Raw genomic sequence first — 21,629 nt, forward strand, 5'->3', positions numbered from 1 at the left:
GTACCTGTGAACAAAAAGCCAGGAGTGTACTTGCAGCACACAAACTTGCCATGAACTGCGGTTTGTTTATATATATCACTTACTTCTTGTGATGTCATCCGACTGGCAATGCCTCATGGTGACAATACTACTTTGCATGTGGAATACATAATGAAAATAATAGTAACTGGGATGCACATATGGCATATTTAATGGTTTGGGGGTGAAAATGACTTCCCAGTACCCACTGTCTTTCTTGTGTGTTTTCCTATTGAGTGAAGAACAACTCCTGATGGGAGTAAACTACATGTTAGATAAATTAAAAACCCTATATAAGGAGCACCAGGCTAATATTTTATATTTGTCATCTTTCCTGGATATATTTTTTTGGTATGGGAATGAAAAAACATAACATAACAAAGCTCAAATCGCAGACTCCCACTGCCATAACCTTCAGGGCGAGATTTCATGTGAGTATTTTGTTAAGAGAGTCAGCCAACACAAATACAAAGGGTTAGCTCTCTTTAATGCATCCACCACAACAGCACAGCCAGCACTTGACAACCTTCTCTCAGCTGATCCCTGGTTGTCAAGGCATCACATTCTATATGATGCTTTTAACGCACCATGGATTACATAATTTAAGAGACATATCCTGGAAGTACATAGTCCACAACACCTCCAATAACAATAACTGTACATTATATTAACAAGTACATTAAGCAAACAAGGTAAACATAAAGGTAAAATGGAAGACTGAACACTATATCAATTACTACCATAATGAAAATAAAAGTTACAGAATTAATATGAAAAGTGTAAAAATATATTTGGCACTTTACCCAACAATATGAAATTATGCATTTCCCCCCAACAATAAAATCAACTCACAAAATAGTTGTTCAGATAGGTAGGGCTCCTCTTGACCCTTGCATCAACATAAGGCGAACCTATCAATGACTTATGCTCCACATCCACACAGGGCTATGAAACCTCAGGTTCATTAAGCTTCTGATCCTCCTGCACAGGACCTATGCCAACCGTGACATACTCCACACCTCTACATTCCCCAGAACTACCACATTCATTTTGACCTCAGTTATAAGAAAAGGTCCCAAGACTTGGATTTCCCTTTGTATTCATTTTGCCCCTCATTGTATGACTCGCTGTAGTGATTATCTGGTGTTGTTTCTGTCATAGAAGACCATAATCTATTATAGGTGACTGCAAAAGGTTAATTTTTAGGACTGGCCTACGGACATCATCAGTCGTATACCAGCCTCATGTTTTCATAATTCAAATTCATAATACATACATATGTACAAGTATATTTATGTCGTATATCGCTGGTGAGGGGCATTTATTTGGTCAACCCTCCTCTTAAATTTTCCTGTTCATTTGCCATTATATTTTGCAATCTCCCACCACACCATACATTATTGGGCTAATAGTCCGCCCACTTCAGCCACTGGGGCTGATCACTAGACTAGGAGTGATGGTATTTTGCTTCTCAATGTGCTCACATCCACTTAAAATGTAGTCCACTTCAGTGTCTGCATCTGTAGACTTATCTCAGCCTTGATTTCGTCTCATTTCATATTTGTTACATTTATTTTTGTAAAGGGTCATTTTTACATATTGTTTTTTTTTCAAACATGGTAAAAGCATTTTAGATGACAACATTTTGACTTTAATTACATTTAATGTTGTAATGCCGAATGCATATATTTGCAAAATAATCTCCCAAATCTATTGGCCATGCTAATGCTTGTTTTAAATTAAGGTGACCTGTACTCGTCACTAGTAGCATGTGAGCATGTGTACTGTGATTCCCTCTGGTTGTTCTGGAGCAAGCTGTTGTCCTTGAACTTGTCACAAAGATATTCCGAAAAAAAGAGTACAACTAGTGACCCTCCCCCATACCCCTTTTGATCAGCATACATGTAGGAGCTACAATTACACCATCCTATTGCATTTAAGCCGGCGTTAGAACCATCCAAGCTCCCTTTTCTGTCCATGCCTCCCAGAATTGTCTGTATTTCTAAGCTTCCTCTGAAACTCGGACAGAGGCATAGAAATACCCCTAAATGTTAGTGGGGACGATGACTCACCATTTTAACTCTAATTGTGAAACATTTGGGGACAGTGTTGTAAGCCTTGCCATACTTCCAAAGTAAAGGGGGAGAGGAAAACACAACACTGGCACACCTTAAAAGGGCATCCTGCATGCAATTGCATTTCTCAAACAGCTACATGATGGCCGCATAAAGAATGTTATAGCTCTGTTGACTTGCATCAAGGCACTTTTCTTTCTGCTTTAAAGTGCCTTACAATGTGTCCATAAATGTTTACTAATGCAAGCATATATTTATAAATCAGACTACTTGAGCTAGTGTGTAGCAGTTGTATAGCTCTTCAATTCCTGGCTGCACAACACCCAAGAAAATGTGCTGCATGGCTAAATACTTATAAGTTCCCAAAGGCGAGACCTATTGGCTATGCCAATGCTTGTTGCGTATGGACATTGCAAGGGAGAAGGTGGTCCTAACAACTTGTGTATATCATGTTATTCTATTTTTATGCAAGTGTTCCACATACAGCCTTCATCAAATTCCAAGCCTAGATAAGGAAAGGTACTAACCCTCTACAAATTTTTGCCCTCTACATTCAAACTGTGGGATTTAGTATTTTTGGGGCTACATATCATTATAACAATGTTCTTATAGTTAGGTTCCAAACCCAGATCCTTCATAAAACTGTCATAGCTGTCAATAAGTTTTTGTAAGCCATTTGCAGGCCTTGCCAAAAGGACTGCGTCACCCACATAAAGCAGTGCTGACACAACCTTGTTCTCCACTTGCGTAACAACAGCCCCGCCAAAGCTAATGTGTTCTCCAAATCATTGGTATAACGGAGAAATAGGATGGGGCGAAGACGCAACCTTGATGCACCCCACGCTCAATGCTAAACGGCTCTGAACATTCTCCAGCATTACCATACTTACTGAAGTGGAAAGATTATGATGGAGAAGCCTCAAAAAGGAGACCAGACCCGCGTCGACTCCCATGTTTACTAAGATGTCCCTCAACTTAGAACGTGAGACATAGTCAAACACACTGGTCAGATCCATAAATGCCAAAATGAGTGTAAAAGCCCTTCGCAAATTTATATTTAGCCAGAATAAGATAGAGATTGAGGCACTGTTCGATTGTGCCTAACCCTAACCTAAACCTATACTGACTGGGGGCCAGGATATGATTTACGTTAATCCAGTCCAATAGGCGGTCTAGCACAACTCTCCCAATCACTTTGACTGAGGAATCCAATAGATAAATCGGACGATAGCATTTAGGATCATGTACGTTTCATTTTTTTAAAACAGGGACTATAACGGATGAACGCCATGACTTTGGCACGCCCTCACTACAAACTGAATTAAAAACTGCACTGAGAACCGGGTCCAGAATAGTGGGTCTTCCTTGAATAAATCCAACGGAATTCCATCTGGCCCGGGAGCCTTCTTACCTTTACTGCTAAGAATTGCTTTTCTGACTTCCCCTTCATTAAAAACAAGATTTGGGCATGCTAAATTCAACTGTACTGGGGCATTGGCAGCACTAGCTTCGGTAGAGTAGAGACCAGCATAATGCATCACCCAAGTCTCAGCTGATATATGAACGGTTACTTTATCGACTGGTAGGGTGGGTGATAGGACTGACAATACTGCTTTCCAGATGGCTTGGGGATCTTTAGAGCGACAAGCACCCACTATTGACTCCCATTTCTCCTCCTTCAAAACTGACCTTCTTTTTTTTAATAGCAAGCTTATACAGTTTATTGCTTTCCTTAATCGAAGTCTGATCTCTAGGGTATTGCTTTAAGGTATTATTGGCTTCTCTGCATGCATTGTCAAACCATGAATGTGCTTGTTGGCATGACTGAGTCATAGGTCTAGAGAGTAGAATTTTAATCATATCTAATAGAGTTAAAAAAACTAGATACAATACAAGCTGGAACACATGGTATGCAATTGCAGCAATGCTCCAGCGCAACGCTAATAGGTATCACCTGGGACATTATGCTATTCATGTTCGCTGTACACCATACCACCCTGCGTCCTTAGCGGATAGTACCTGAATAGGTGGAGGCTTTGGCTTATGTCCCATATGTGGTAGCACTATCTTTGCAGCGATAGGGTTATGATCGCTGTATGGCTCGATAAGGACCTCACAGTCCTTAAGAAGGGGTACCATGCTCCAGGTGACAAATATATAGTTAATGGTGCTTCCTGCACCTCGTCCTATAAAGGTAGGAATGCAAAAGTCAATAAAGTTGGGCGCCTTATTAATCATACCCCATTCCAGCAAGCAAGAAAATAAAACCCGTCCCCTAGCATCCATCATGTTATGATCCAGCTCATGGAAAATTGGATCAGAGATAGTTAGGGAAAGGAAGGGAGGATGCCCCAATTTTGCATCAAAGTCCCCTGCCACCAGCAGTTTAAGAGGGCATTCCACACAAGCCTCTCTCTCCACAAGCATGTCGATTAGCACAAATAGGCATTCGGAAGTCACCTTTGGATGTAAAATTATTTTAATAAAAATTTACTAAGTAGAAATTATTGCTGTCTTTCCAAGTTAGACAAAAGACCTGCACCTCACTCTGTTCCTGGAATATCTGTACAATCAAACCAGCAATTTCCACTTTGAACCAGGCCAGCAAGCCCCCTTTAGCTCTGCCTGTTATAGAAGGAGTAGCTGGCAAGCTAAAAGACATAAACCCATTGAATGCTATGTCCTTGCTCACCCAAGTTTCTTGCATAAGAACTATGTCATAAGTAATAATAAAGGATCGCCATCCATCCGATAAAATCTTTGAGGCTACACCCGCTATATTCCAGCTTAAAATTTTCAAGCAACACACAGTCACCGGCAAGAAAGCTACCAGTAGTATGGTGTTGATTCGCAAAGTGTTTATCGAAAAAGCCAAATGGGACTACCTTGATAGAACTAGATTTGACCATTCCCATACTTGCCTTACGCAGTATTTCCTACCTTCGGGCTACAGAAATTAAACACAATGACATCTCCACTGTTTCCATGGCCCCCATACCCAATGCCTCCCACCCTTCTTGCCAGCAAGATCTCTTTATGTATATCCCATTTGCCCCTGACGTTATTATTCAGCCAATGGATGGATTTGTTCATAAGGCTTCTAGTGGTCTCCATGTTACCCTCTGTAAGTCTGGGCATATTTGTCAATGCAATGACCTACGGGCCAGATGCAGGAGGAAGGTCTATCACTGGTAAAGAGTCCTGGATAGGGGCAGAGGCTTCTCGTTGTGTGACAGATTGGGATACTGGTAAATTGATGTGTGGATGTAATATGACCTCGCTTTGAGCAAGGTTGGTAGAGACGGCATCAGAAACCAGATACTGGGTACAAGTGCAGGTCCTGGAAACAGAAGTTTCGACAAGTTGGATTCATTCTTTGCTAAACTATCAAGAATAGGACGCAGCTTGCAATCCAAGAGTTTGCCTAAGCACTTGCTCAGCTATTCTCATTAACCTCAGACAATTCCCCCAACAGAGTTCCATCTGCAGCCTTATTTCGTGCAGTAACTTTGCTGGTTATGCCAGAATTTCTCGGCTTAGTGGATTTAACAGTTTTGACAGATTTCCTCCTCTGCTTATCTCCTGGGCCACTCACTCTCCCCTTCCGAATCGCAAAACTGGTCTCCGCCATCTGTGCTAGTTTGACCAAACACAGGCCTCCCTCCTGATACAATCTGCTCACAAACTGGAACATCACCCACATTCTCTTTTTTTATGAATCTGCGTTGCAGAACAGACTTCGCTCCTTAGTGCCTCAAGTGAGCTAATTTTCTCTGATACACTCTGTGTTGGTAGCAGGTCGCCACAGCTTTGGTCAAAGAGAGGATGGATAATCTCTTTGATTGTGAGGAAAAGGCGACGCTCTACCAACCGGATCTCATTTGAGACCATGTCCACAGCTGGTGCTAGATAATTGTCAATTGTCTAACAGGTGCTGGGGGAGGTATTATACTTGACGCACTTAAAGCTTCCTTTCTCTTACCCATTATAAAGTCCTGACCAAAAAAAGGGATATATACCGCGCACAGAAATAAGGTAAGCAGAGTGGGTAGGCGTTCTTTAAACCAGGCAAACACAACCAGCCACTTCTCTCATAGCTCTCATAGACTGTTGTGGGAGCCAAAAATATACAGCAGATTTTAAGGGGGTAGCCCAGCCCAGCCTTATCCGGGCTTTGATGGGCTTTGACGGGCCCACCCTTGACCCGGGCTTAGCCCGGGCTTTGCCTTGGCACGCCCGTGCGCGTCCCCGCGCTTTGTACAGCCGAATCCACCTTTATATGCCCCTCGGCGCAGCTGATGTGTCGTTGGCGTCTCCTGGCACGATGGAATCTGGGGAATGCAGTCCCGGTGGTGCGGCGTTGAAGGAAAAGCAGCGGGCAGGTAAGTAAATATTTAAATGTATGTAATCATTTTAATGTTTTCTTTGCCTGGGTGCTCCCATCATTGGCTCTACTCAACAAACATTTATAGCACTCTACATCAATAGGGGCTAGAGTCACAAGTGAAGCAGAAGGTAAGAAAGAGAATGAAAGATCAGCACTTACTACAATGATTTAAATGCACCAGTCGGCATAAGGAAAGGTTGGTCTAAATAAAGCACTTAAAGATGTTTGCATACAAAGATATGACAATGTTGCAACACTCAAATTGTTCCTTAGAAATGCACTTAAGCATAGAACTATCCTGGATTTGTGTCTTGCACAAGGTAACAAGAAAAAGTACATCTGTGTTTCTGCGAGTTAGATATGCTTGTTTGTTCTTATCAACTTTGATTTAGTTTCTATGGACCTGCTATTGCATCCTCCAAATCTGCCTACGTAATTGTAACTTTAACTTATTCGATAATACTAACTCTGCTGTTTAAATGTATTTCTTCTTTGTAATATCTAGGTTTCTTTACGAAGACAACAGATCAGCGAGAAACTAAATGAGTGGGCGATTTTCAGTGAGAAAAATAAAGAGTTATGCGAGTGGCTTACACAGATGGAGAGCAAGGTGTCTCAGAATGGGGACATTAGCATTGAAGATATGATTGAGAAGCTCAGAAAGGTACCACTATCTAATTTTTCTTGATTTTACTAGTGTAGTGGTCTTTGTCTATGGGCACTGGAAGACTTGAGCTATTCATACTAGTGAGCACTAATCATGTTTGGTTATTGGGTCTTTAACTGTGCACCCGTTCAGTGATTAATGATTTGTAAATATTGTTGACATCACACCACAGTATTTCTTGTAAGGCCATAAAGAAGGGTCACAGGTTTGTAAGTAAAATGACCTGGAAGTGTTTAGAAAGGTTGGGATTTAGGAATGAATTTGAGGCTTGGAGAAAGATGCCTTAATAAAGTTTGTTTAATCTTCTGGACTACAGTAATTGTTTAAAGTATATCACACCAAACAGATAACAAACATATTGCACATCGTTATTAAATCAGATGTGGTTAGGCCAGGAATAGCAACTCATTTTTCTTAACTTAAATACCCACAGTGGCTTATTTTAGATGTATTGTGACAAAAATGTATATGGCTTGGACTTCAAGATTTAGAGTACAGGTCATTTAAGAATAATTTCTAAAGTGTTCTTTAGAGCTATTACAATGTTACTCATAGTAGGTGAACCATAAGTAAAAACAATTACAGAGTCCTTCTCAGACACATGCAAGGACAAGCTGGGATTAAGAATAGATCTAGAATTCATATTGAAGGCTGTCTTTGTTTCATGTGAATTAGGCTGCTTAATGTCCAGCATTCTTACCAAATTCTCCGGCTCAATGGTGTGTGTGTGTGTGTGTGTATATATATATATATATATATATATATCATCTCCAATGTGGTACATTGCTATGTCACGTTTGTTCAGAGACAGATGAACTATTTGTTGCTTGTGTTCTTCATCTTCAATGTGTCATTAATTCCAAGGTAGGTATAGCATACTGGATTGTAAATTGCATGCAGAGAATATATTCCCTAGCTCGAAAAGCCCTAACATTTAGAATTGGACCAAATGCTACATGTATAAAAGCGGCAGCATTAACTTTCGTTGGAAATATGTAACAGCTACACACAGAAACAAAGTAATTGGTTTGCACATTCACTAAAAATATGTGTTGCTTACTAGAGGCTGCGAAATTACTTGTGCTTTGAAGGAACCTCAACTAAAAGTTTAATGAGCACTTAGAATGATGTATTCTACAGAACGGAAATTTTATTAGAAAAACAGGAAAGTCCAAGATGTATTTCGTAATAAGTGTCTCTAATGAGATACACCTGGCATTAACAGAAACTCTTAATAATCTTTGCTGCAAAACCATTATGAAACCCTTTGTGAGAAAGTTGCATTTGTGGAAAACTTTGTGGAATATATTTCAGTCTATGAAATATATCTGAGGTGTTACAGGCGATTTTTCATAAGCTTTCCCAATGTAGCAAGTGATCTCAAAATGCAGATATAATGGAGAGTTGCCTTCTGACACAGCCTGTCTCAGGTGAGCATCTGACTAGCCATCAGAACGCAGAATATAATACCTAGTGAAAAATTGTAGTCTCTTAACCATTGGATGGCATGTTTAAGGTAGTAGAATTTTACTTGTGTGCTATGGTTTCAGAATTCTCTCCTGTCTCATTCTCTTTTGGATTACAAGTTACTGACTTATTTGCCGGCTTAGAAATAAATAATGGCCAATACTGATCATATATTCATGGTATTATTCTAGCAACCAGAACAAAGACAGTTTATCAAAGCTGGGATATACTAATTAATAGCTTTTTATTACAACCAAATTATAAAGAGAGTACATTTGTTTTAGTCATATACTGTCAATAGAAACAGAACATTTTTTCAATAACAAAAACAGTTTAGGACACAAACAGTGAAGCATTAAAATCAAACATGCATTCCATACTCAATCATATCTCAATCATACCATTCATTCATACAAAGACAAAATACAAATACTCAGCCCTATTGAATATAAATAGACAAGCGGGTTGAGTATTAGGTCTGCTAGCAATATATACAATTATTTACATAGAATTGTGCTGTGAACTCATATTTGTGGATCTGAATCAAATTAGTCATGAAAATCAAATCGAACAATCAAACAATATGAATGAAAAAATTCTAAACCAATAGTGTAACAGTATATTAACACTAAGGGAGAAACAAGAGGAGCAGACGCTGAGCATGAAAGGGCCTACGCGTTTCGAATCCCTAAGGATTGGGAGGGATTCTCATCAGGGCCGGGTAGCTCTGAAAAAAGGAAAGGAAAAACTTGGTGTACATCTGTTTAAAAGAGAATCTAACGAGCACTATAGCACCCAAAGTTACCTATGCTTACCACTATGAAGAATATCCAGAGATAAATGTCACCTGTGTTGACAACAGAAAAGAAAAACAATATATAAAAATAAAACCGTGTGTATCTAGCCTGCTGATCTCGATTTTATGTACTAACTGCAACATGGACATGTACACAAAATTACCTTAGGTGTGCACAGAAAAACGGAAGCCAAGCCTGTCTTTGTTGGGGCAAGTGAAGCTAGATGGCCTGGAAAAGATGTAGGCTATTTAGTATCTAGGGGGTTAAATGGAAAGACCCTAACGATAAAATGCAGAGTTGTTCTTCTTACCGGAAGATCGTAAACATCCACGTCCAGAGAAGGGGGTCGATGATAAATCAGGTTGATTAGTGGTTATAACCAGCCTCTTTGAAAGAAAAGGGGAGAGAAAGCGTGTCAAACCGTGGTTTTGAACGCAAGGGTTATTAGTCTGCAAGGAGCAGGATCTGGTGAAGGCTTACCGGCTGGGGAATCCTATCGTTGGGAGATAGTTGCCGGCGTCTCCAGTTGCACTGATCTCTCGCGCATGCGTAGAGTCAAAGCGGCTTGGGAGGCTTCCCTATTTGTGGAGATACTCTCCTTACGCGCTGATTTTTCGCGCATGCGTGAAGCGAATCGGCTTGGATGGCTTCTCTTTCTGGTGGCAATGCTATCCTAACGCTAAAGCGTGTTAATCTAAAGAATGTAACATAAGTCGAGGGAGTTGCGGAGGCTAACAGTATATACAAAATCTGTGCAGGGACAATATTTTTTAGAGTTTATATATCTCTGAAAGTTCATTAAGTCCCCTAACTGCTGTGTCGAACTTAACAATTAAATAAGCTTCTCTCTTTGAAAGGTTTTGATCCAGATCCCCGCCGCGTGGGTCTTTTTCAACGCGTGAAATGACAATCCATTTAATGTCACTTAAAGAGATGTTTGCAACGTTTCCAATGGCTAACCAACGGGGCAGTTTCTACTCCATTTTTTATCCTGGATTTGTGTTGGGTGATACGGTTGCGGATTTCTTGATTAGTCTTTCCTATATATAGGAGTCCACAAGGGCAAACAATACCATAGACTACATACTTCGATTTACAATTGCTGAAAGTTTCATGTTTCCATGAGATCCACGATGTTGAAACAATGATCCTTCTATTGTCAGGTCGCAACATAAGCACGTACCACATTTGTGGTGACCGACAATGGGGGCCAATCCCATCATTCGTCTCAGGGACGGTTGTTCTTCTTTTTTTGTTCCGGCTCTTATTATGTGGTTGGCCACACTGTTCTCTTTTTTAAAGGCAAATAACGGGGGAGCTTGCAGGCTTTCGTCCAAGTTTTTTATGAGGTGCCAATTTTGACCTATGATTTTTTTAAGGTTATTGGCATTGGGACAGTAGGTAGTTACACAAACTTGCCTATTGGAATTAGGTTTGGTTTTTCGTTCGAGAAGACTGTCCCTGGGAGTCCATCTTGCCCTTTTCATTGAATTGCGGACCAATTTTTTAGGGTAACCCCTGTCACATAGATACTAGATTTTCAGCGTGAAATTTGTAGTCCTCATTAGAAGAACAATTTCTACGAATTCGTAGAAATTGCCCAAAAGGCAAATTTTATTTAAGACTCCGCGGATGGTTGCTGGAGAAGAGCAATGCCTTGTTGCGATCAGTGGGCTTGGTGAACAAAGATGTTGCTAATTTGCCATCTAGAGGGAAAACGTCTACATCCAGGAAAGAGATCTTGGTTGCTGAATGCGATATACTGAATTGTATATCTAGTGTTCTCGTGTTGAGCCAATTGTAAAAAGATGTTAGATTTTCTTCTCCGCCAGTCCAAATCATGAAGACATCATCTATAAAGCGCCACCAAGTGGCAATGTATTCCTTAAAAGGATTGTTGTTGTGAATGTAAGTGTCTTCATAGAGCGACATAAATAACACTGCCAGCTCAGGGGCAAAGGGACACCCCATGGCGACTCCCTTTATTTGGAGGTAGAATTCATTTCCGAAGCTGAAGTAGTTCTTTTTTAGAGCAAACGTGGCCAGATCCACTATGAATTTGGTTGGTACCTGGACCGGTCTTGGTCTTGAGTCTAAGAAATATTCCAATACTGCCACAGCTTCATCCTGAGGTATTTGTGTGTAAAGCTGTGTGACATCCAACGTCACTAGCAGATCATTGTCTCTCTCAAATTTAGCTCCTTCCAACTTGTTAATAAAGTCCGTCCGTTATAAGTGCAGAAAAATGCCTGTTTCCAGTAGCGAGTACAGTCGCGACATGGTGTCATGGATTGGCAGCAGCGCAGGCTCACACACGCCACTAACCTTAGCTCAGGGTGTCCGGCAGAAACGACTTCGGATGCTAAGCTCTCCTTACCCCACCAGACACGGAACCCACAGTGGAAGCGAAACACACTGTGCGCACACGTACCTAGCCGGGAAAGGGGAAGTGGATAAAATAAAAAATGGGTGGCGATGATTCCTTGGAATCCCCCGGGAGTCTGGTCACCAAGATGCTTAGGACAGCAGGAGAGGACCCACCGGAATCATACAAAACCCTGGCAGTGAATAGAGGACACCACAGCAAGCCTGCAAGGACTATGACTCGTTCTGTAATGAGTTCAGAAACTGTGGCCTGAGGTAGTCAAAAAGGAAGTAGAAAAATAGCGGTTGTTTAAAATGGCACAAACCGCTCTCAGTGTCAGCCACAAGATTGCTTCAGGGAACCCACAAGAAAACGTCCGTGGAATAATGTCTCTTTCTCTGTGTGGCAAGAACTGTCCGTGAACAAAACAAACAAAATAATAAACAGTTCTGAGACTACGTCTCCCAGAAACCCTCTCTGGCGAGACAGTACAAGGAATATTAGCGCAGCGCGTTTTCAGGCAGAACGCTGCCTAATATGAGTTTCAAGAACAAGCAAACGTCCCAAGAGTGCCCTAATCTAACTAGCTAGGGACTTTTAAACAACAAGGCAGAAAACGAAAACGAGCCCGTTTTTCCGTTTTTTGAGTACTTATCAGAAAAGCTCTGACAGTTCCAAACGCTGGGTAATCACGGCTTCTCAAATCCAGGAATCTTCTAGCTTCTCGCTGGAATCCGGCGGGGAACACCTTCCGCCACTCCGATCCTCTCAACAAACAAAAATTGACAAGCACCGTCCATGAGAAGGGGAGGGGCTAATATGCCTTAGGTCTCATGGCTCTTCCTGCTTGCCCCTTGGAATGCTGGTCACTGTAGTTCACTCTGCCTCTTCTACAAACGTCCCCACACGCATACCATCTTCGGGATCTTGATAGTAGTACCATCCCTCGACCCCCGGGCACCACAATCGCTACAGAACCCCCTCTCGAGGACTGCCGACTCGGCGGTCGACCAGGCTTGCCCGGATGCAGGGCATGGAACCGGTCAACCAGTTCCGGACAGTGCAGATTCCCTAAGGGTTCCCAAGACCGATCTTCCGGGCCGTAACCTTTCCACTCCACCAAGTACTGGATCCTGCCCCTCGCCATACGGGAATCTAGGATGGACTGCACCTCAAATTCCTCCTGACCATCCACATCAATAGGAAGCGGAGCTACCGGGAGCCTCATACTGGGAGGGCAGGGAACCAGGAGGGAGACATGGAACACAGGATGAATCTTCCAACCCACCGGGAGCAGGAGTTTCACAGCAACAGGGTTGACCACTTCAACTATACTATAGGGGCCCACGTATTTGGGTGTCAGTTTGGTATGCCCTTTAATGTGGAGATTCTTGGTGGAGAGCCACACCTTGTCTCCCACCCCATATGTCGGTTCGACCCTCCTCTTCCTGTCAGCGAAGCGTTTCTGCGCGGACTGGGCATCGGCCAGGCTGTTTCGTGCATCCAACAGCACCGCTCTCAGATGGGCGTGGTGTTCATGGATGCTAGGAACAGGGGAATGGACAGGCCACTCAAAGGGAAGGATGTGTGGATGGTACCCATGGAGACAAAAAAAAGGCGAACAACCCAGTGTTGAGTGCACGGCATTGTTGTATGCGAATTCGGCCATCCAAAGTAACACAGTCCAGTCCATATCATTCCTCAGAGAGAAACAACAAAGATATTGCTCCAGGGTCTGGTTCAGGCGCTCCGTCTTTCCATCCGTCTGAGGGTGGTAGCTGGAGGATAGACGGGCATCAATGTTCAAGGTGGTACATAACGCCTTCCAGAATCGAGAAGTGAACTGAGAACCCCTGTCGGTGATCAATACACAAGGAAGACCATGGGCCCGGACTATATGTTGAAGAAACACTTTTGCTAATTCCGTAGACGTGGGGACCTCCTCCAGAGGTATGAAATGGCCCATCTTCGTCAAGTGATCGACGACAACTAATATCACTGTCATTCCATCACAAGGGGGCATCTCAACAATAAAATCCATGGAGAGAGTGTGCCAAGGCTGGGGAGGTATGGGCAAGGGTCTCAGTAGTCCCACCGGTCGAGCATGCACAGCTTTTCCTTGCGTACAGATGGCACAGTTCCTCACATAAGACCGGACTTCCTCTCTTAGCTGAGGCCACCAGAAGGAACGCTCCACGATAGCAATAGTTTTGTACATTCCCATGTGACCCCCCAGAACCGAATCATGAGACCAGGCCAAAACTCGTTGTCTTAGGGCATCGGTGGGTATAAACAGTGCAGCATCCTGGTAGGCGAGATCATCCTTTTCCGTGCGATGCTCTGGATCCTCTTGTATCCATTCAAGTACGTTCATATCTGCAAGGGCTATTTTCACGTCCTCAAGAAAGTTGTTTGACGACAGGAGAGCTACAGATCCCACGCTTGCAGTTGTTTCCTGAAGGATCAAAGGTGTTTCTATGTCTTCGGTCTTTCTCAGTTCTCCATCCTCCAGACGTGACAGCGCATCTGCCTTCCCATTTTGGGGTCCGGGTTTGTATTTGATAATGAAGTTATAGTCAGAGAAAAACAGAGACCACCGTAACTGTCGGGGAGTGAGGGCCTTAGCTGTTTTCAAAAATAACAAATTCCGGTGATCAGTATAGATCTCAACTGTATGTACTGCGCCTAGTAGATAATGACGCCATTCCTCACATGCCCTTTTTATAGCTAAAAGTTCTTTGTCTGTTATGGCATAGTTCACCTCACATGGCGTGAGCTTTTTAGAGAAGAAGGCAACAGGGTGTACTTGGCCCGTACTAGGGTGTCTTTGGGAAAGCACTCCCCCCACAGCAAATTGAGATGCGTCGGTTTCCAGTATAAATGGTAGTTGTGAGTCAGGGTGACGAAGAATAGGAGCTTGAGTAAACTGCTTCTTCAGGTATTGAAAAGACGCGTCCGCATCTTTACTCCACACAAAAGGCGTATTCTTCCTTAGCAAACAAGAAATCGGATGTATGATCCTGGAGAAAACCTTGATGAATCTATGATAGTAGTTTGCGAAACCGAGAAAGCTTTGTACAGCTTTCACGGTTTTGGGTGTAGTCCAATTGAGTATCGCCTCCACTTTACTCAAGTCCATTTGAAAGCCTTTCTCGTTGATGATGTACCCAAGGAAGGACACTTCCTGGACGTGGAACAAGCATTTCTCCAACTTGGCGTAGAGAGAGTTACGTTGTAACCGGTCTAGCACAGACTTCACATGCATGACATGTTCGGAAAGAGTGGAGGAATACACCAGGATGTCATCGATGTAGACTATGCAATAGGTTTCTAGACAACCCCGCAGAACCTCGTCCATGAAAAACTGAAATGCGGCGGGGGCATTGCACAGCCCAAAGGGCATTACCCTATATTCAAACAGGCCCAGCTTCGTTCGAAATGCTGTCTTCCACTCATCCCCTTTTTTGACACGCACCAGATGATAGGCTCCACGCAGATCGAGTTTGGTAAAGTATCTGGCTCCTTTGAGTTGGTCCATGAGCACAGGTATCAAGGGGAGAGGGTACCGGTTTTTGATGGTCACACGGTTAATGGCTCGATAGTCGATACAGGGCCTCAATTCTGCGCAATCCTTCTTTGGAATAAAAAACATAGGGGATGAGGCAGGAGATGATGAGTGCCTGATGAATCCCGATGCTAAGTTCTCTTCAATGTATGTTTTCAGGTATTCTGTCTCCTTCTCGGTCATGGCATAGACCCTGCTACATGGAATATCTGCTCCTGGTACGAGATCGATTCTGCAGTCGTATACCCTGTGTGGCGGCAATTGGGTAGCCTGTTGTTTGTCAAACACAGGGGAGAACGACTGATACTCCAAGGGAAGTATCGTGGCACAACAGTATCGCTCAAGAGGACATGCAGCCGCCAGACAAAGAGAAGACGAGAGTTCGGTAGTGCAGGGAACCGAAGAAACCTGAGTACAATGTTCCTGACAGTAATCGGATGACAAGGTGATAGTGCGTGCGGCCCAACAGACCTTTGGATCATGTAGAGTTAACCAGGGCATTCCCAGGATGAGCCGAAACTGGGGGGCATCAATGAGATCAAACTGGATGTATTCCTGATGATTGTTTCCAATGTGCATCAGCATGGGACAGGTGTGGTAGGCCACTGGACCCGATGATAAAACAGTTCCATCCACGGCTTTCACCAACTCCGGTTTTTCTTTTTTCTCACATGCAATTCCGATCTTCATGGCAAACTCCTGATCAATATAGTTCCCGGTGGCTCCTGAATCTACTAAGGCATCTATATTCAATGATTTCTGTGGGGTGACCCAGAGAACGATTTGAAGGTTCATATGCGCCACGGCAGGATGCAACGTGTTTGCAAGACATGGGGAGATCATTTGCGGCAAACAACCCAAGACAGAGACCTCTTCCTGGTTTGGGTTCTTCAGTTTTCCGTCGGTTGATCGGACTGTACTAGAGCTTGTATCCTTGGGACGGGGTTTCTGGCTGGAACGGTGTTCCGGGCTCTACAGTCCTTAATGAAGTGACCCCCTTTTCCGCAATAGAGACATTGCTTCAAACGACGCCTTTTCTCTTTTTCTTCCTGTGTCAGCGGTCCACGGATACCACCGATTTGCATGGGTTCAGGACCTTCGGAGGGTTTGGAACGTTCTTCTATCGGACCTCTAAAGCGAGGGTAGAAAGGGCGATTGTCTCCTCGTGATCTATCCCCTCTTCTCTCTAGGAGCCTGTGGTCCAACTGGACAGTCAAATCAATGAATTCTTCACAGGTGTCGGGTAACTGTACCACTTGTGCAAGGACGTCTTTTAATTCACCACGAAGGCCTTGATAAAATAACGAGATGCGTTTTGCAGGGGGCCAATCGGTCTCTACCACCAACCTGTTGAATGAGGTGATATAAGTCAGCAAGTCCTGCGAACCTTGACGTATGGTGAGTAGTTCCCTATCCAGGGTCAACATGTGAGATTTGCGATCAAAAAGTTTGCGCAACTCAACACAAAAAGCAGAAAAATCGTGCAACACTGGGTCGTTCTTCTCCAGCAAAGGGATGTTCCAGCTAGCAGCATTACCCCCCATATAAGACATCATAAAAGCTGTCTTAGCAGAATCGTCCTGAAATACCCCGGGCTTACATAAAAAATGTAACCTACATTGATTCAGGAATGTTTCAAACTTACGGGGGTCTCCGTAAAAGCGTTCAGGGGAAGCTAAAGGAACGCCTACGGTCTGCACCACATGAACGGTATGAGCGGCTTCAGCCGAGGAGGCACTAGAGGTGGCTAATTGAGGGGGAACAGAGAACCCACCCCCTTCCACTTCTATAGGTTTTTTTGCGCCAGGGGGAGGTAAGGTAGCAGGTTTAATATAAGGACTCCCTCCTGTTCCTTTCTGGACTAGTCCTGCGACTTCCCTTCTTAAGGTGCCCACTTCTTTATACAGGGTTTGATTTTCAGCTCTGGAAGTGGCTACTTCCTGTTGTAAGGCGGCCATGCCTTCCACCAGAGAGGCCAAGACTGCCTCGACATTCATCGTTCGGGCCGGTGTGTCAACTTGGGCTTGTCAATCTGTCATGGATTGGCAGCAGCGCAGGCTCACACACGCCACTAACCTTAGCTCAGGGTGTCCGGCAGAAACGACTTCGGATGCTAAGCTCTCCTTACCCCACCAGACACGGAACCCACAGTGGAAGCGAAACACACTGTGCGCACACGTACCTAGCCGGGAAAGGGGAAGTGGATAAAATAAAAAATGGGTGGCGATGATTCCTTGGAATCCCCCGGGAGTCTGGTCACCAAGATGCTTAGGACAGCAGGAGAGGACCCACCGGAATCATACAAAACCCTGGCAGTGAATAGAGGACACCACAGCAAGCCTGCAAGGACTATGACTCGTTCTGTAATGAGTTCAGAAACTGTGGCCTGAGGTAGTCAAAAAGAAAGTAGAAAAATAGCGGTTGTTTAAAATGGCACAAACCGCTCTCAGTGTCAGCCACAAGATTGCTTCAGGGAACCCACAAGAAAACGTCCGTGGAATAATGTCTCTTTCTCTGTGTGGCAAGAACTGTCCGTGAACAAAACAAACAAAATAATAAACAGTTCTGAGACTACGTCTCCCAGAAACCCTCTCTGGCGAGACAGTACAAGGAATATTAGCGCAGCGCGTCTTCAGGCAGAACGCTGCCTAATATGAGTTTCAAGAACAAGCAAACGTCCCAAGAGTGCCCTAATCTAACTAGCTAGGGACTTTTAAACAACAAGGCAGAAAACGAAAACGAGCCAGTTTTTCCGTTTTTTGAGTACTTATCAGAAAAGCGCTGACAGTTCCAAACGCTGGGTAATCACGGCTTCTCAAATCCAGGAATCTTCTAGCTTCTCGCTGGAATCCGGCGGGGAACACCTTCCGCCACTCCGATCCTCTCAACAAACAAAAATTGACAAGCACCGTCCATGAGAAGGGGAGGGGCTAATATGCCTTAGGTCTCATGGCTCTTCCTGCTTGCCCCTTGGAATGCTGGTCACTGTAGTTCACTCTGCCTCTTCTACAAACGTCCCCACACGCATACCATCTTCGGGATCTTGATAGTAGTACCATCCCTCGACCCCCGGGCACCACAATCGCTACACATGGCCCCAGCATGTAAGTCACATTTCCTTTTTAAATGGTTAAAAGCCCACTGATCGCAACAAGGCATTGCTCTTCTCCAGCAACCATCCGCGGAGTCTTAAAGAAAATTTGCCTTTTGGGCAATTTCTACGAATTCGTAGAAATTGTTCTTCTAATGAGGACTACAAATTTCACGCTGAAAATCTAGTATCTAAGCTATGTGACAGGGGTTACCCTAAAAAATTGGTCCGCAATTCAATGATAAGGGCAAGATGGACTCCCAGGGACAGTCTTCTCGAACGAAAAACCAAACCTAATTCCAATAGGCAAGTTTGTGTAACTACCTACTGTCCCAATGCCAATAACCTTAAAAAAATCATAGGTCAAAATTGGCACCTCATAAAAAACTTGGACGAAAGCCTGCAAGCTCCCCCGTTATTTGCCTTTAAAAAAGAGAACAGTGTGGCCAACCACATAATAAGAGCCGGAACAAAAAAAGAAGAACAACCGTCCCTGAGACGAATGATGGGATTGGCCCCCATTGTCGGTCACCACAAATGTGGTACGTGCTTATGTTGCGACCTGACAATAGAAGGATCATTGTTTCAACATCGTGGCATCTCATGGAAACATGAAACTTTCAGCAATTGTAAATCGAAGTATGTAGTCTATGGTATTGTTTGCCCTTGTGGACTCCTATATATAGGAAAGACTAATCAAGAAATCCGCAACCGTATCACCCAACACAAATCAAGGATAAAAAATGGAGTAGAAACTGCCCCGTTGGTTAACCATTGGAAACGTTGCAAACATCTCTTAAGTGACATTAAATGGACTGTCATTTCACGCGTTGAAAAAGACCCACGCGGCGGGGATCTGGATCAAAAACTTTCAAAGAGAGAAGCTTATTTAATTGTTAAGTTTGACACAGCAGTTAGGGGACTTAATGAACTTTCAGAGATATATAAACTCTAAAAAATATTGTCCCTGCACAGATTTTGTATATACTGTTAGCCTCCGCAACTCCCTCGACTTATGTTACATTCTTTGGATTAACACGCTTTAGCGTTAGGATAGCATTGCCACCAGAAAGAGAAGCCATCCAAGCCGATTCGCTTCACGCATGCGCGAAAAATCAGCGCGTAAGGAGAGTATCTCCACAAATAGGGAAGCCTCCCAAGCCGCTTTGACTCTACGCATGCGCGAGAGATCAGTGCAACTGGAGACGCCGGCAACTATCTCCCAACGATAGGATTCCCCAGCCGGTAAGCCTTCACCAGATCCTGCTCCTTGCAGACTAATAACCCTTGAGTTCAAAACCACGGTTTGACACGCTTTCTCTCCCCTTTTCTTTCAAAGAGGCTGGTTATAACCACTAATCGACCTGATTTATCATCGACCCCCTTCTCTGGACGTGGATGTTTACGATCTTCCGGTAAGAAGAACAACTCTGCATTTTATCGTTAGGGTCTTTCCATTTAACCCCCTAGATACTAAATAGCCTACATCTTTTCCAGGCCATCCAGCTTCACTTGCCCCAACAAAGACAGGCTTGGCTTCCGTTTTTCTGTGCACACCTAAGGTAATTTTGTGTACATGTCCATGTTGCAGTTAGTACATAAAATCGAGATAAGCAGGCTAGATACACACGGTTTTATTTTTATATATTGTTTTTCTTTTCTGTTGTCAACACAGGTGACATTTATCTCTGGATATTCTTCATAGTGGTAAGCATAGGTAACTTTGGGTGCTATAGTGCTTGTTAGATTCTCTTTTAAACAGATGTACACCAAGTTTTTCCTTTCCTTTTTTCAGAGCTACCCGGCCCTGATGAGAATCCCTCCCAATCCTTAGGGATTCGAAACGCGTAGGCCCTTTCATGCTCAGCGTCTGCTCCTCTTGTTTCTCCCTTAGTGTTAATATACTGTTACACTATTGGTTTAGAATTTTTTCATTCATATTGTTTGATTGTTCGATTTGATTTTCATGACTAATTTGATTCAGATCCACAAATATGAGTTCACAGCACAATTCTATATAAATAATTGTATATATTGCTAGCAGACCTAATACTCAACCCGCTTGTCTATTTATATTCAATAGGGCTGAGTATTTGTATTTTGTCTTTGTATGAATGAATGGTATGATTGAGATATGATTGAGTATGGAATGCATGTTTGATTTTAATGCTTCACTGTTTGTGTCCTAAACTGTTTTTGTTATTGAAAAAATGTTCTGTTTCTATTGACAGTATATGACTAAAACAAATGTACTCTCTTTATAATTTGGTTGTAATAAAAAGCTATTAATTAGTATATCCCAGCTTTGATAAACTGTCTTTGTTCTGGTTGCTAAAATAATACCATGAATATATGATCAGTATTGGCACTTGTTTTTTGTTGATCAATAATTACGGCTCAGCCTTACTGATTAAGAGCCAACCCCAGTTGTTCTCAGGTTAGAAATAAATAAGACACAGAACCTCGTCCTGCAGCTTCATCTTCTTCACGTGGCTACAATGCATTGGTGCACCCTCCCCTTTCCTTAATGGGAAGAGAGGCTTTATATGAGATGATGCCCCTTTCCGTGTCTCCTATATATTTAGCAAAATACACCTTATCTGATCCCACCTACCTTTTTAAAACAATTCGCTCAGGAGCTGCGGTCATTGCTTTGGTGGGGGCACCACGTATTACTCTGCGCAAATTGCAGAGGGGGATCTATGACTAGGGCAGGCAATCCCAGACGTTAAAAAACACTACTGGGCATCACAGCTCCTAGTGGTCAACGACTGGGTGTATGCAGAATGGGGAGAGCCCGCCTACAGAGTGGACCGAGCAACAATGCCAGCCAGTAACTAAGAGGCCATCCTGTATGCTCACAGGGGGAAAGTAGTGCTACCACCACATACAGAGACCATAGTAAGGTGCTGGACAGAGGCCAATCGACACCTAGGATGACACTCTAAATTGACTGCCATGACCCGGCCTATGGCATAGTGGCCAGCTGAGGGAGGTTTCCTGACTGCAAGACTTCTTGCAGTCGGCAAAGATAGGAATCGAGCATCTGGGTGATAAATGGAGAAACGGGCAGTTACTTCCTTTTGAGGTCCTAAGTCAAGAGTATGACCTGTCCCCCACACAGAGACTCTGCTACTTTCAACTTGGACATACCCTCGGGATACATATTTGAGAGGGCACAGACCTCCCTGACTTCT

At 43.4% G+C, this 21,629-nt stretch overlaps 1 protein-coding gene across 1 annotated transcript in view; it reads left to right on the forward strand.

Annotated features, from left to right (window-relative positions):
* The window catches only part of SYNE1 (spectrin repeat containing nuclear envelope protein 1), a 2,319,318-nt gene that overhangs the window by 2,001,981 nt on the left and 295,708 nt on the right, over positions 1–21,629 (forward strand). The window contains exon 130 of the mRNA XM_086926873.1: positions 6,986–7,144. Within this exon, the coding sequence (XP_086782999.1) occupies positions 6,986–7,144 (159 nt within the window). The remainder of the gene's footprint in view (positions 1–6,985; positions 7,145–21,629) is intronic.

Source organism: Lissotriton vulgaris, chromosome 6 (assembly GCF_964263255.1).
Source record: "Lissotriton vulgaris chromosome 6, aLisVul1.2, whole genome shotgun sequence".
NCBI classification, from domain to species: Eukaryota; Metazoa; Chordata; class Amphibia; order Caudata; family Salamandridae; genus Lissotriton; species Lissotriton vulgaris.